General features: G+C 38.3%; 1 protein-coding gene across 1 annotated transcript in view; it reads right to left on the bottom strand.

The window, feature by feature from the left end:
* Positions 1-1,787: 1,787 nt before the first annotated feature.
* Positions 1,788-14,296, bottom strand: part of LOC109930704 (peptidase inhibitor 16-like) — a 31,209-nt gene continuing 18,700 nt past the window's right edge. The window contains exon 6 of the mRNA XM_048611840.1: positions 1,788-1,888. Within this exon, the coding sequence (XP_048467797.1) occupies positions 1,788-1,888 (101 nt within the window). The remainder of the gene's footprint in view (positions 1,889-14,296) is intronic.

The raw sequence follows: 14,296 nt of genomic DNA, 5'->3' as shown, positions 1-14,296 counted from the left end.
GGCTGCTGTGTTTTGCCCTCAATAGTGCCACTGCAAAGGCTATGAGGACATGCTGCCAGCAAGACACTCAATATCCAGATGACCAAAGTCTCAACTAGGTGCTTTCTGTAGGAACGGAGCGGGTTTGGGCTTAGGGGTCATAGGGAGAAGTAGTTAGGGGGTTTGGAGGGAAAGGTAGGAGAATGGTTGTCAGTGGCTATAATCACTGCCCCTTCCCGCCCTATGTTTAGTCATTCGGCCAGGAACAAAGCTGTGCAGAGCAAGGGAACCACCCCTCCCAACTGACAGTCTGTGCACACTGGTTTACCGGTCAGGGACTGACTCTTTCCACTGTTGTCTGGAGTTGAGACAGGAAGATTTCATCCAGAGTTTCATTATTAACCATTTGAATTCTATACTTAGCCCCACTACAGTGTTGCAAAGTTCATCACAAAGTATTCACAGAGTGGTGATGGCCATCTCTTGTTCGGATTTGTTCAGTCAAGGTCAGGGGCTCTGGGGTTCTACAAAACTTTCTATATTATTCCTGGCTTTGCAGCCATTGGTGCAATATGTTGGATCTGTGAGAAAAACTTAGGATCATTGGGTCAAAAAGATTTAATAGATGTCTACATATGTGCACATTAGTTTTTTTTTGTAGTTTGCTTGATGTCTGGTGAATTTAACAGTCTTTCCAAATATAAAACTAAAAAGGATACATTTAATATTAAGCAATCACTATCATTGCTCCCCAAATGAATTGTTTCTATCCTAATGATGGATAAAACAAGGCACAAAAAGATCTTTTAAACATTTTTAGATAGTTGAGTATGAATCCACTTATTGAAGAAAAAGTAAAGGAAAATAAATAATCCCCAAATTCTTTTCATAAATTCCATGATCCGCTATCTGGGTTAAATATACTCATATATTATGCTACAATGAATTTTATCAGTCTGAATTCACCTGATAATTACACTCGCTTCCCTGTTCTTTAATTTTTAAGAAAACTTACAATATATAATTTATCATTTTTGATTCCTTCCTTTATGTCATTCAGGCTTGTACTGAATACTCCTCAGAGACTCGTTAACTTTAGAACGGTGAATTATAATGTAACTCACAGAGGGAATTGTACAAGAGAAATTACAAAACCTGGTATGTAAATTTCTTTGGTTTGGTTGTGGGTTTACTTTCCACATTTTCATGTTTTTATGTCTTCTGTACCTCTAAGCCCCACGTGATGGGGTTTGCTGTTACCTCACTAACTGTCCCAGCAAATGTTAGAGGTCTGGATTTTATAATAAAGATAATGTTGAGTTAATAATGTTCAATATTGTTAAGGATTAAGTGAGACAGCAACTACTGGTGATGACACAAACAGTTAAATATGGAAATTAGGAAGATTCCCAATGGAGGATCCAGTGCTGAAACAGATTTCTATTCACTATTAGATCCATGTAAAAATGTGTGGACAAATGTAAATGCAACGAATACCATTCTTAAACACAGATTGCTACATCTGAGCTCACTTGTTGTTGGGAGGAGAGAAAAATATTGGAAGAATACTGTCTAACCAAATTCACAGAGATAAAATTGAAATGGCAACAAGTTTGAATGGCAACATTCTTTTAGTTTGCTTTTTCTTCTGTACTATTGAGGACTTGAGATTTCTTTCTTGATCAGTGGATCTATTCTCACTGATCAGAGTATCCAGCCAAGATTTTCCAAGAAAACTCTCTCATCAGGAAAACTAAACAAAATCATTTTGAGCGTACATTCATTGTAACATATACTGTTCTATAACTTTATACAGAATATGAAATTGTTAACATCACAAGTGTAAAAACAAAATCATAGCACAGTGCTGAGTTTTCGTTATGTTGGGTGCTTTCTTTTCCCTGAGGACCTGTTGAATAACAAAACGAAGATGGTAAATGCCTCATTTTCAGTCATTCTGAATTTTAAAACATGCATTCCAATGAAAAATGCAAAAGGTACTGATACACCTTTTTTTTTCTATAACTTATTAATATTTAGTGGAAGCCATAAGAACATATCAATGCAAGGACCTTCAAAATGTTCCCGTTTATAATTAACAACAAGTATGTGCTTGAAGGCAAGAGAACAGAGTTAAAACTGGCTTTTCTTAAATCTGGTCCAATCTTACATATATTCTTGGCTTGTTTAATGATTTTGCCAATTTTGAAATGTTCTAATTTACGCTTCTTTCTGAAAGTTACAGATCAAGTCTATAATAATCTATGGGAAGTGGCAGCTTTCTGCTGCCTTATCCACATCATGATTTGCCATTGTGTGCTCCGAGAGCAAATATCATAGGGTATTTATTACGGTAGGTGCCATAACTTTGCTCAATCTTTTAGCATGTGACAGTTGATCTCCACTCTCTTACTAGCCCAGAGACAGCAACGTTAATTGTAGTTTCCCAATTATTATCTGCACAATCTTCTGGTCTGAAAAGCTTATGCGCTATACTAGGAAGTCACTGCCATTCATTAACTTGCTAAGTTAGTGCACAGTTGAATAATGAGTAACATCTGTTGCAAATTTGGGTAGGGTACTTGTGCATTGGAAGGCAGGAAGTTAGAATTTGGTGTATGTAAAATGCTAGGGGGGATAGCAGTATATGGTCCCTTTAAAAGATGATGTGCTTTTTCTATGCTCAGGGTTTCAAAAAGGATGTCTGTGAGTAGCATCTTGAGGTTTTGCAGGTGCACAGGGAGCACCCAAATTGAAAAATTTAAATTAAAAGGCTGCACAGTTAGCATGCCAAGCAGCAGTTTTATTTTGTTATCAAGACAACAAGCTTTGATTTTAACCAATCAATTTTAATCAGGCATTTAGATACCAAAAACAAATTAAATTTAAATCTGATGGTTTCGACAACATAGGGCCAATCCTATTGTAAGAAACGGACATATCATCAAGGGTATAAAAGGAGAGGGGAGTTGGAAAATCAGAACGAACTGCCATCTGCTACAGTTAATAGCTCTCAACTCGCTACAGAGAATCGCTCGCTCTCACGGTTTTCTCTAAGTTTTAGAGAAAGCACCATCGAAATCAAAGATAGCTAAGGCACAATTTGTTAATATTCCTGACAGAAGAATCGACCGAGAAGGCGTTCCTGACAGAACATTTGATGGAGAAGACGTTCCTGACAGAACATTCGACAGAGAAGGCACAAAACATTCTGGAAGATGCACAACATGGCTGTAATTTCAAAAGACTAAAGTCTATGTGTTTTTTTAAATTATATGTAACTGGGACTTGTATTTATTAGAACAGCATAACATCAGAATCTTGCTTTATTCAGGAATAGTTAGCAGTTATAAGACGTTTATTTGGTTTGGCAATAGTTTAGTTAATTTGTTCACTGTTAGACTTAGATAAATAAATTGCTACTTGTTGATTTTAAAGTGAGTATCAGGTGTTTATTTTGTTTAACCACGAGAAGTTGCTGAAAGGCAGGTGACACCATTTTCACACTCCTTTTACAGATTATAGGGCGAGGTGTTCCTCTTTGGGTGGTTCAGTTTTAGTTCTCCGGGGGAGGTCAAACTCCACTTTATAACTGACTGGGGGCTCATTCAGGATTGAAACGGATCTGATGGGATTTGGACAGATTTGAACAGATTTAGGGTATGAAAGTTTCCAGTAGATTTAACCAGACTTGGGGACTAGTGTCCTAGCTATTTTTTAAAAAAAATCTTAAGTGAGAAGTGGAAAATTTGTTTAATTTTGGTTGCTTGTTGTTGGTTAAATAAAAAGTGGGGAAATGGCTCTTAGTATTGCTAAAGAGGTTCTGGGGGTCAAAAATGCCTCCCAAATTTTGTAAGAAATTTTTGAAAGACCGAAAAAGGAGACACTCCTTTTTGGTGCTCCTGTTTGTTTTTTTTGATTTTAGTCTCGGGGGAGGGGTCAATCTTCACTTTATAAAACATTCTCTTCATTTTTCCTCAACCATTTGTTTAATTCCTACAGTCTTAGAATATTTTCTGCATGAGATTTCCATTTCATAAACCAGCTGTGAGAAAGTACATTACTTCTCAGTGGAACAGTTTTTTTTAGATTCAAAGCTGCTATTTTTAAAAGTTTGTGTAAATGTGCCTTTGCATCCACATTGGAAGATATTTCATCTACTACGGTGATGAAATGGAACCATACTTGAGTATTCTGACTATTTTGGAATGTGAAGTTTCAAAGAATAGGAGTAAAGCATATAAGATGCTAAAGGGGATTGACAAAGTAGACGTTGAGATGATGTATCCTCATTTGGGGAAATCTATAACAAGAGGCCATCATTTTAGGATAAGGGGTCACAGAGTTATGGGGGAACAGGCAGGAAAGTGGAGTTGAGGCTGAGGCAAGATTGTATCAAATGGTGGAGCAGGATGATTGGGCTGAATTGCCACTCCCTGCTCCTAATTCATATGACCTTCTGTGCTTATGTCTAGAAGGCTGCTTGGCAATGGAGAAACACTGAAATCTATTGAAATAGAGAAAAATAGCAGGCTACTGTTCCTATTTAATCAATCCTCTAATATAGATGAGGTCAATATAAAGCTCAGAATATTAAAATATCCTCGGTTAAAATGGACATGTTCATATGTTACCTTGAGGGCTTTTGAGATTTATTTCCTCAAAACTTTGTTGATACTGGCAATTTATGTCTCTCTTCCTTTGTCATACTATAAATATCTTCACATTTTAACTCTTTATTTCTTGCATTGCAGATTGTTTTATAACAGTAATAAAACACATTTGCAAAATGATCCTGCTAGACTTTACATACCCAAAGACTGAATCTAATATAAAGTTTCAACCCTGATATTATCATTGTGGTAGTAATTGCTACTTTAAGAATAGATCTTCTAAAAAAAGCTCAGGAAATGGAAGTAGAAATGATTCATATGGTGGGGCTGTCTGATAGATCAATGTCAAAATTAATAGTCACCAGTTCTTCAGTTGGAGTCATTTTCATGTTTTTTTTTCCATCAAACTTGTTGAATAACAGTGATTTAGTCTTCAAACAATTACATCCTGTCTCTGAATAAGGAAGACAAATTTGTGCCAAGTGTCTGTATTCACTAGAAAATATTTTGTTTCCTTGTAACTCTCAGAATTCAACCCTGTTTAAATAAGGAAGCTAATTTAGTATATTAACTAACTTCAGCACCCATTTCCCTAACAATAATTATCCTAAGCTTAAAAAAATGAGCATACGCATGTTCATGATATACAAGTATTAATTGGAAACTTGGGAGTGGACAATGCATAAGCTCTAAGTTTCATTTATATTTCTATTTTGTGGGTTAAGAGAAAACCTTAACTCCATTTTTGTGTACTTTGTGTCACTAGGGTATTTGAAACGTGTTTACATGCTTTTGAATGAAGCTTTAAGAAAACATTGAGATGAATAGAATTGTGCTTTAGATAAAAGAGAGCAGATTGACAAGGTTCCACATGGTAGACCAATTAGTAAACTTAGGTCACATGGGATTCAGGGTGAGTTTGCCAATTGGATGCATAATTGGCATAATGGTAGGAGAGAGATCGGTGGTGGAAAGTTGCTTTTCAGACTGGAGGCCTGTCACCAGTGGTGTTCCACAGGGACTGGATCTGGGACCTCTTTTGTTTGTCATTTATATAAATGATTTGGAAGAGAATATAGAAGGCATGGTTAGTAAATATGTGGACGACACCAAAATTAGTGGTGTAGTAGACAGTGAAGAATATTATCTAAGGTTACAAAGGGATTTTGATCAAATGGGTCAGTGGGTTGAAAAACGGCAGATGGATTTCAAAGATAGTAGGAAGTGCAGATGCTGGAGTATCCGAGACAACAAGGTGCAGAGCTGGATTAACACAGCAGGCCAAGCAGCATCATAGGATCAGAAAGGCTGACATTTCAGGCCTAAGGGTCTAGGCCCGAAACATCAGCTTTTCTGCTCCTATGATGCTGCTTGGCCTGCTGTGTTCATCCAGCTCTGCCCCTTGTTGAGATGGATTTCAATCTGGATAAATGTGAGGTATTGCATTTTGGTACAACAAACAAGGATAGATCTTATACAATTAATGTTAGGGCCTTGGGTAGTGTTGTAGAGCAGAAGGGGCCGAGGGGTTCAGGTTCATAATTCTTTAAAGTTTGCATCACGCATAGACAGATTGGTTGAAAAGGTGTTTGGCATGCTTGCCTTCATTTCTCAGTCCTCCGCGTGTAGGAGTTGGGAAGTCATGTTGAGGTTGTACAGGACATTGGTGAGGCCTCTTCTGGAATACTATGTCCAGTTCTGGTCTCCCACTTGTAGGAAGGATATCATTAAGCTGGAGATGGTTCAGAAGAGATTTACCAGGATGTTGTCGGGTATGGAAGCTTTGAATTATAAAGAAAGGCTGGGTAAGCTGGGACTTTTTTCACTGGAGCATAGGTTGCGAGGCAACGTTATAGAAGTTTATAAAATAATGAGAGGTATAGATGGAGTTAATGTTAGTTGTTATTTCCCTAGCATGGGCAATTTCAGGAATAGGGGGTACATTTTTTAAGATGAGAGGAGAGAGATTTAAAAAGATTTGAGCGGCAAATTTTTTTACACAGAGGGTGGCTCACGTGTTGAATGAATTTCCTGAGGAAGTGGTGGATGTGGGGACAATTACATCGTTTAAAAGATATTTGGATTAGTACATGGATAGGAAAGGTTTGAAGGGATATGGGCCAGGAGCAGGCAGGTGGGACTAATTTAATCTGGGATTACGTTTGGCATGAACTGGTTGGACCAAAGGGCCTGTTTCCGTGCTGTACGACTGTACGACTCTATGACTCTAAGAAAGGAGGAAAGAAAATGGGTTATTGTCTATCAAAAAGGCATCCAATGACATAGGTAGACAAAAGAAGAAATAAGCTCCCTTTAGAGGGAGCCATCCAAATGATCAAAGAATGAGCCAGTTTCTGTGAGAGAGAACTGCACAATGGCTGCAACTATGTTTTTAGCTCAATAATCTTGAAAGTGGTTTGGGCTGTAATAGACCCCTGAGTGGTATAAAGTCAGTAAGAGAAAGCTCCAGAAACAGAAGGTTCTGGAAGAGGAGTTTAAGGATCAGAATCAGAATCAGAATATCAGAATATCCTTTATTGTCACAGATTGTCCACAGAAGTACAGGAGTATAGTAAAAAGTTTCTACAATGGCTGCCTCTAATGGCGCCATCTTAGGTATAAGTACCTAGGCACAAAACGTACAAAGTAAATAAAAGGTGTTGTTACAGAGTAAAAAACAATAAATTGGCATAAAAACAGTGAAAAATCCAGAATGATAAGTGCCCATCAATACTTCAGTTCCAGTCCGTGTCTGCAGGCCCCTGAAAACAAGGCCACTTCTAGAACCAAACGCTAATTTCCATCAAGGGCTCACTCCACCACTGCTCCGGGGAATTGTTCCTGCTCGCTCAGTCTGCTCCTCTGTGAGACACTGCTCGCTCGGTCCACTCCTCTGTGAGACACTGCTCGCTCAGTCTGCTCCTCTGTGAGACACTGCTCGCTCGGTCCACTCCTCTGTGGGACACTGCTCACTCGGTCCACTCCTCTGTGGGACACTGCTCACTCGGTCCACTCCTCTGTGGGACACTGTCTGCTCGGTCTGCTCCTCTGTGGGACACTGCCCGCTCAGTCTGCTCCTCTGTGAGACACTGCCCGCTCAGTCTGCTCCTCTGTGAGACACTGCTCGCTCGGTCCACTCCGCTGTGGGACACTGCTCGCTCGGTCCACTCCTCTATGGGACGCTGCCCACTCAGTCCACTCCTCTGTGGGACACTGTTCACTCGGTCCACTCCTCTGTGGGACACTGCTCACTCGGTCCATTCCTCTGTGGGACACTGTCTGCTCGGTCTGCTCCTCTGTGGGACACTGCTCACTCGGTCCACTCCTCTGTGGGACACTGTCTGCTCGGTCTGCTCCTCTGTGGGACACTGCTCACTCGGTCCACTCCTCTTTGGGACACTGTCTGCTCGGTCTGCTCCTCTGTGGGACACTGCCCGCTCAGTCTGCTCCTCTGTGGGACACTGCTCGCTCGGTCCACTCCTCTGTGGGACACTGCCCGCTCAGTGCGTCCTCTGTGGGACACTACCCGCTCGGTCCACTCTGCTGTGGGACACTGGTCGCTCGGTCCACTCCTCCGTAGGACACTGCCCGCTCGGTCCACTCTTCTGTGAGACACTGCTCACTCGGTCCACTCCTCTGTGAGACACTGCTCGCTCGGTCCACTCCTCTGTGGGACACTGCCTGCTCGGTTTTCTCCGGGTAATTGCTCCTGCCCGCTCGGTCTGCTCTGCTGCAGGATATGGTGTGTTAGCCCATTGTTTAAGTGTAATATGAAGTGACATTAAGTAATGAATATAGCATCAGATGAATGAAGAAATAAATTACAGCTGTGTAAATTGAAGAAGGAATTTTAAGATGCAAACAAAGTATCCTTCCACTGAGATTTAAGTATTGGTAAGATGGTTATTGAGGGTAAAAGGGTTAATCTTTGTATTTTTGCATTAAGACAGTTTCAAACAGTTCTTAATATAATTTAGTTTTTTTTCTCCTTCTGAGCACAATACGTTTGATGTTCTTTTTTTAAAAGCAAATTGGCAGCTTCTTCTGAATGTGTTCAATGGCTGACTACCATGGTAACCAAGATGCAAAAACAAAACTTATGGTTTATCAAGCCAAGTTTCACTCTGGAATCTGATATACCCAGTACAACCATCAGCTGGGATCACAACACTATAGCCACAATTCTTATAAAATAGTAAAAAATGTTAGATATAAATTTGGTAAATTTCTTAACTATTCATAATTACTAGCAGAACAGTTTAGTAAATTTTGAACATGAACAATGTTATAGATTTACTTTCTTATGTAAGCTTCAAAATTGCAGATTTTCTATAACCACTATTTTTCTCATTCATATACGCTTTCTTAAAGCACAATTAATCAGAGCTTCTAAACAAAATCACAATAAATGGTCATTAATTGTATATAAAGACAGTATTTTCCTTACACAAAACAAAAAGCATGATTTTGACTCAGAATTAAGCCACAACAGTGTAAATACAAATTTTGGCTATATATGTAAACTGAGGAATTAAGGTCCACAGGTTGGCAAATTAACTACATACTGCTAGAAACATAAGTCAATTGATATAAAGCAACACTTATGCAAGTTGTCGAAGTTTCAAAGGAAAGTTTTTTTCAAACCATCTGAGCAAACATGATATAGAAGTAAAGCTGTGGAAATTAAATGAATGTGTTAATTCATTGAATGATGCAGCAAGGGTATGGCATTTCTCAGTTTGGTCCGTCTTGCAGGAAGTAGGTTTACTTTCAGCACATTTAGAAAATGGGTTGCATACAGCTAGCAGGCATCTTTATGATGCAGGTCGAAGGGGAGCTTCTATGAAACTTGAGCTTTATCTGATTAAAAAAATAAAAAAGGAATTTATGATTGGAATTCAAGTCTCATAGACCTTTAAATATTCTGATATTATAAATTTTAGAATTTTGATAACTGTTCGTGGATTGGATGAATCAACGAAAGATAAACTGTTACACATGCAAAGAAGTAACAATGACTCTGTCTGTAATAAGCTGTTAAAGTCAAGGACTAACTTATACAGGAATTGAAAGCAATTAGCCATGTCTGGCGAAAGGAGGAGAGGAGGCTATCTGAACAAAACTGCTTTGACACATGTTGAATAAATTGGACACTTTATTGCCACAAAGGACAAGGATTGCCCTGTGGAAGAATTTAAGGAGTCAATCTCCAGGAAGCTGTGTCTTCAAACAGACATTTAAGGCCAAATGTAACAAGGAATAAAAAGCTACTTTTGATGTGGAAACAAACTGCAGATTCAAGGCCTCCAGAGGAGTAAGCAACATTTTGGATGCAATAATCTGAAGTATCATCAGTAATAGCCTGAAGGATAAAAATCTATATAAGAATTGAACACCAGAACTGCCCCTTTAATAGAATTTCAAAGAACAACACTGCACAAGGATCAAATCCTGAACACATCCAGACACAGGCACTGTTGGTGGAATCATGGCCAGATTCCATCATTAATTGGGTAATAGCCAAGTCAGGTTGTGAGGCTTAACTTGCTTACTTGATGGGTCTTATTTTGGTGACTACATGCAATAAAGTTTAAATCATTATCTCAGTACTTGATTGTCTGTGAGATTTCTTAATAAGTAGCCAAATTACAAGTAACTTGTGATGATTCACCCACAACAATATATATTTAGACATGAAGCAGCATAAGTCAGGGGTGAATTTGGGTCAACAGTCTTATCTGGAAAATATTACCCATATTCGGATAAATCAGGCAAGGTCCTCATAGAAAGGGATGAAACTGACCAGTTAAGAAGTTTGATTGGACTGTTTGTTATGTATTCAGACTAGGCCAGATGCCAGTTACGACAAATTGGAACTGAACAGTATGATTAAACATGCTACTGTCAAGCAAGTCTTAACAGCAAATGAAACATTAAAGAAACTACATTCTAAACTAAAGAAACTAAATATAAAGTACACGCAAGTTTCCAGATTTGGGTGACCCAGAAGATATAATACTAATCCTTTTTAATGATGCTTCACATATCAACCTTCCAGGTGGCTATTCAATTGCTGCAAACTGCATTATACATTTGGTGGAAAAAGAGAATCAATGTTGTCTATTGGCTGGGAAGCCAAGAGAATAGAAGGAGCAGTTAAAAATAGCTTGGCAGCTAAAACATTAATGCCAGTACAACCTTCTAAAGGAAATCCTGTTGGAGTGACAACCTGAGAAAGATTTAATCACAGAACATTATGTGGATAATGATTATTTTTGGAACAATGTATAGTTGACAAGGGATGGCACTAAATAAAAAAATGAAGACTCATCTTTCTGGTGTAAAAAAAATGTTAGATAGAGAAAAGGTTTCCAAAAAATAAATTTCAAAAATAAAGTGGGTTGATGCATGTCACTGATTGTCAAATCATTTCACAAAAAAATGTGCCAGCTGTATGAATTTATGAAGATTCTCTAAAGGGGACACTTGGTGTTATGAGTAGATATGAGAACATGAAAGAAAATCACTTTATGTTTTAATTGCTTAACAATTAAACATGTTATTTCATTTTGTTTAAAGAATGAAGGGGTTATATAGAAGGTTGATTCTGTTTTGAAAATATTAAGAACAAGAATATTTAAAAGAAGTATGATGTTAATTAGCTATGTTCAAGAATGTTTGTATGTCTTCAAAAGTTTTAAAATATTTTTAATCAACATGGTCAGATGTGTTAGGTGAGACTTAAACCCAAACCTTCTGGTTCAGAGGAATGGACTATACCACCACACCATAAGATTCTATGTCAAAAGCTTTATTTAAAAGAGAATCTGTTAATATATTAAGTAGTTGAGCAGGTAATTGGGGTTACTTGATTAAATGTTTGGCTGGGTAGAGGGCTTTTGTGGCACTGTGATAGTGTCTCTAACTCTGAGGCAGGTGGCCAACCTTCAAGTCTCACCTGCTCCAAAGATGTATTTAATACATTTAAACAGATTAATTTAAAAATAAAATGCTGGGTAAATATGAAGACGGAGCAGGTAAGACTGTTGTGTGGAAGGAAGTGTAAGACTCAGTGATTAATAAAGTCTCTGCACAAAAAATGGTGTCTCGGTTTCTGTTTTGCCAGCTGCCACATCCAAATTGACAACATATAATTAAAAAAACTAGTACTTCACTTCATTCAAAAGTTAAAAATATCCAGTGACCTTCCACTCTAGAACAGTTTTGAATATTAAACAGCCTTTTCTTCCCAGAACAGTGATCATTTTTTTCCTTGTTAACAATCTACATAGAAAATTTTAATTTACTTTTAACAATTGAAATGATAATTATTTTTAATTCATCATAAGGACCTAGATTTTCAAGCTATTTGTGTTTTCCCTATTCTTCCATGAGACATTTTCTTCAAAATTAAAGACACTAACCACATTAACGTGAGATATTGTGGTCAAAAGATGGGAAGTCACTATCTCAGTGGGACTGGAATTTGCAAGTGAAAAAAAAATGCTTCACTTATACAGACTCCCAATCAGATCCTATGTGAAGTACTACATTTAGGTTTGGATACTGAATCTGAGGGAGGAGTCCATGTCTTATAATAGGTACAGTGCAGATTCTTGTACCATTGTTTAATTTATGAGGATAGGATAAACCTTGCTTGCATTTCCATGACTTCAGAATGTTGGAGTGGAAATCTAACCCACAACAAGAACAGGCAATTATGAAATTAGAGTAAGCCTATTTAAACTAAAATCAGAAATCACATTTTCACACAAGGTAATGAAAATGTGGAACACTGTCTACAAAAGAAAATGCTTAGTTAATAGAAATTTTCAAGACCAAGATTGATATACTTTTCAGATGAGGACTTCAAGGCGTATGTAAGAGGTTGAGCTCAGATCAGCTGCTATTACAATGAATGATGAAAAAGACTCAGAGTGTGTATTACCCACTCCATATTCCTTTGTTCCTATGTCTCCAAGAGATTTCCAAATTAGAAACGGTTTCCTCTGTTAGCTGCACAATTTCATTGTGAAGTCACACTGATAAGAAATGTTCAAATCAAGACTTGAGACTTCCACACCCACTATTATTCCAAAACTAGAAAAAAAATACAAATCCTTATTAAAATCTGCAAACAGGATAGAGACATACATGCAGGTCAAGGAAAGGAAATATTTATAGATCATTGAAGTTTGTGTTAGGTGCAGCTTGCAGATGGTACACATTGTTGCCATGGTGCCCTAATGATAGAGGAATGAGTGCTTAGGGTGGTGGGTGGGGTACCAAACAGGCTGCTTTGTCAGGGATAGTGAGGAGCCTCATGTGTGTATTTGTAGCAGCATATAGTCAGGCACGAGGGCAGAATTATAGCGGCAGCTTCACAGCTGAAGGTATGGACACCAACGACAGAATAAGTAAAATCGAGAAGAAGGTGTGTGACGACAGTACGATGGGAATTTTAGATTGTTCAAGTGGTTAACACTTGTGGAGTGCAGATATGCACTCAAGGTTGTGAAACTGGAGAAAATTCACAACAAAGGTTGTGAAACTGGAGGAAATTACAGAGATAGTTATGGCAAGTGCTAACAAGTTCTGTGTGCGTCCTATGCCATCTGCACACATTTGCCAAAGATGAATAGTGTATCAGTGATTGCTCTTAGTGTTAACTGCATGTAGACAATGTACTAATGTATAATTAATCTTAAATTGATCCTCATAGTCTCACAAGGTACAATCATGTCTTTCAGTTGCAGTGTAACAAGTTATGACATAGTATGTAATAAACCTGTTTCTTCTTCATCAACATTGAGCCTATCTTCTGCTGAAGACATTGTGAGGACATCCTTCCCCACATAGTACAAGTAGCTTAGACTAATATCAGCCAGAAGGGTTGGTGGCAGTAAATCTACCCAAGGCTTTCTAAATGTTTCCAGAGGAAATCAATGTATTCAAACACCAGCTCAGTGAAGTCAAATCCAGATGTCTTCACTAACTTTAATCGCAAGGTTGCAAACAACCAACAACTACTGAAAGCTCACAAAGAACCTGAATACATTAATCAACTCCTAACCTCCTAATCAAATAAAAATGTAATTAGCACTAACATGTAGTGCCACCTGCTGTAGAACGCATGCTCAGCTGGTAATGTTTACAATAGGTCATTAGCTACAGTAGGAGAGAGAAAATGTGGTCAAATCTGCCTTAGACACTGACTGATGTCACAAGATGTCAACTCTGCAAACGCTTGGTGTGTACTCCTAATGTCAACGCTAATGCTCTTACCAAGATGGTATTCAACATGAGTTGTAACGGAAGTGTATGCACATAACATGGATGCCATTTTGGTTCCAAAATGGCACCTGTGGTGCTAAAATCACAGCGTCTAAGTTTTGCAGCCTAGGTTTCTCCCTCTTTCTACCTTTCTTAATTTGTGTCTATTTGGCCCTCTTCCAGCTATTGTCTTGTCACCATCAAAATTTGCAAATGATTTGCACTGGCCAGATGCCATCACTCCCACAACCAGCAACGAAGCAGTGATTTCTAAATACATAGAAGGGATCAGCAATGTTCAGGCAACATGGTTTGCTCATAAAACATGACTATGGATGTTGCATATGCATGTACTGCACACAAAGGTGGCCAGCAGCAGGACCCATGCCTAATATTCCGATGCTCTGTTTCAATCTTACATACCTACCAAT

Source organism: Rhincodon typus, chromosome 25, assembly GCF_021869965.1.
Source record: "Rhincodon typus isolate 14 chromosome 25, sRhiTyp1.1, whole genome shotgun sequence".
Classification (NCBI taxonomy): Eukaryota; Metazoa; Chordata; class Chondrichthyes; order Orectolobiformes; family Rhincodontidae; genus Rhincodon; species Rhincodon typus.
This window is presented reverse-complemented; position numbering and strand designations above follow the sequence as displayed.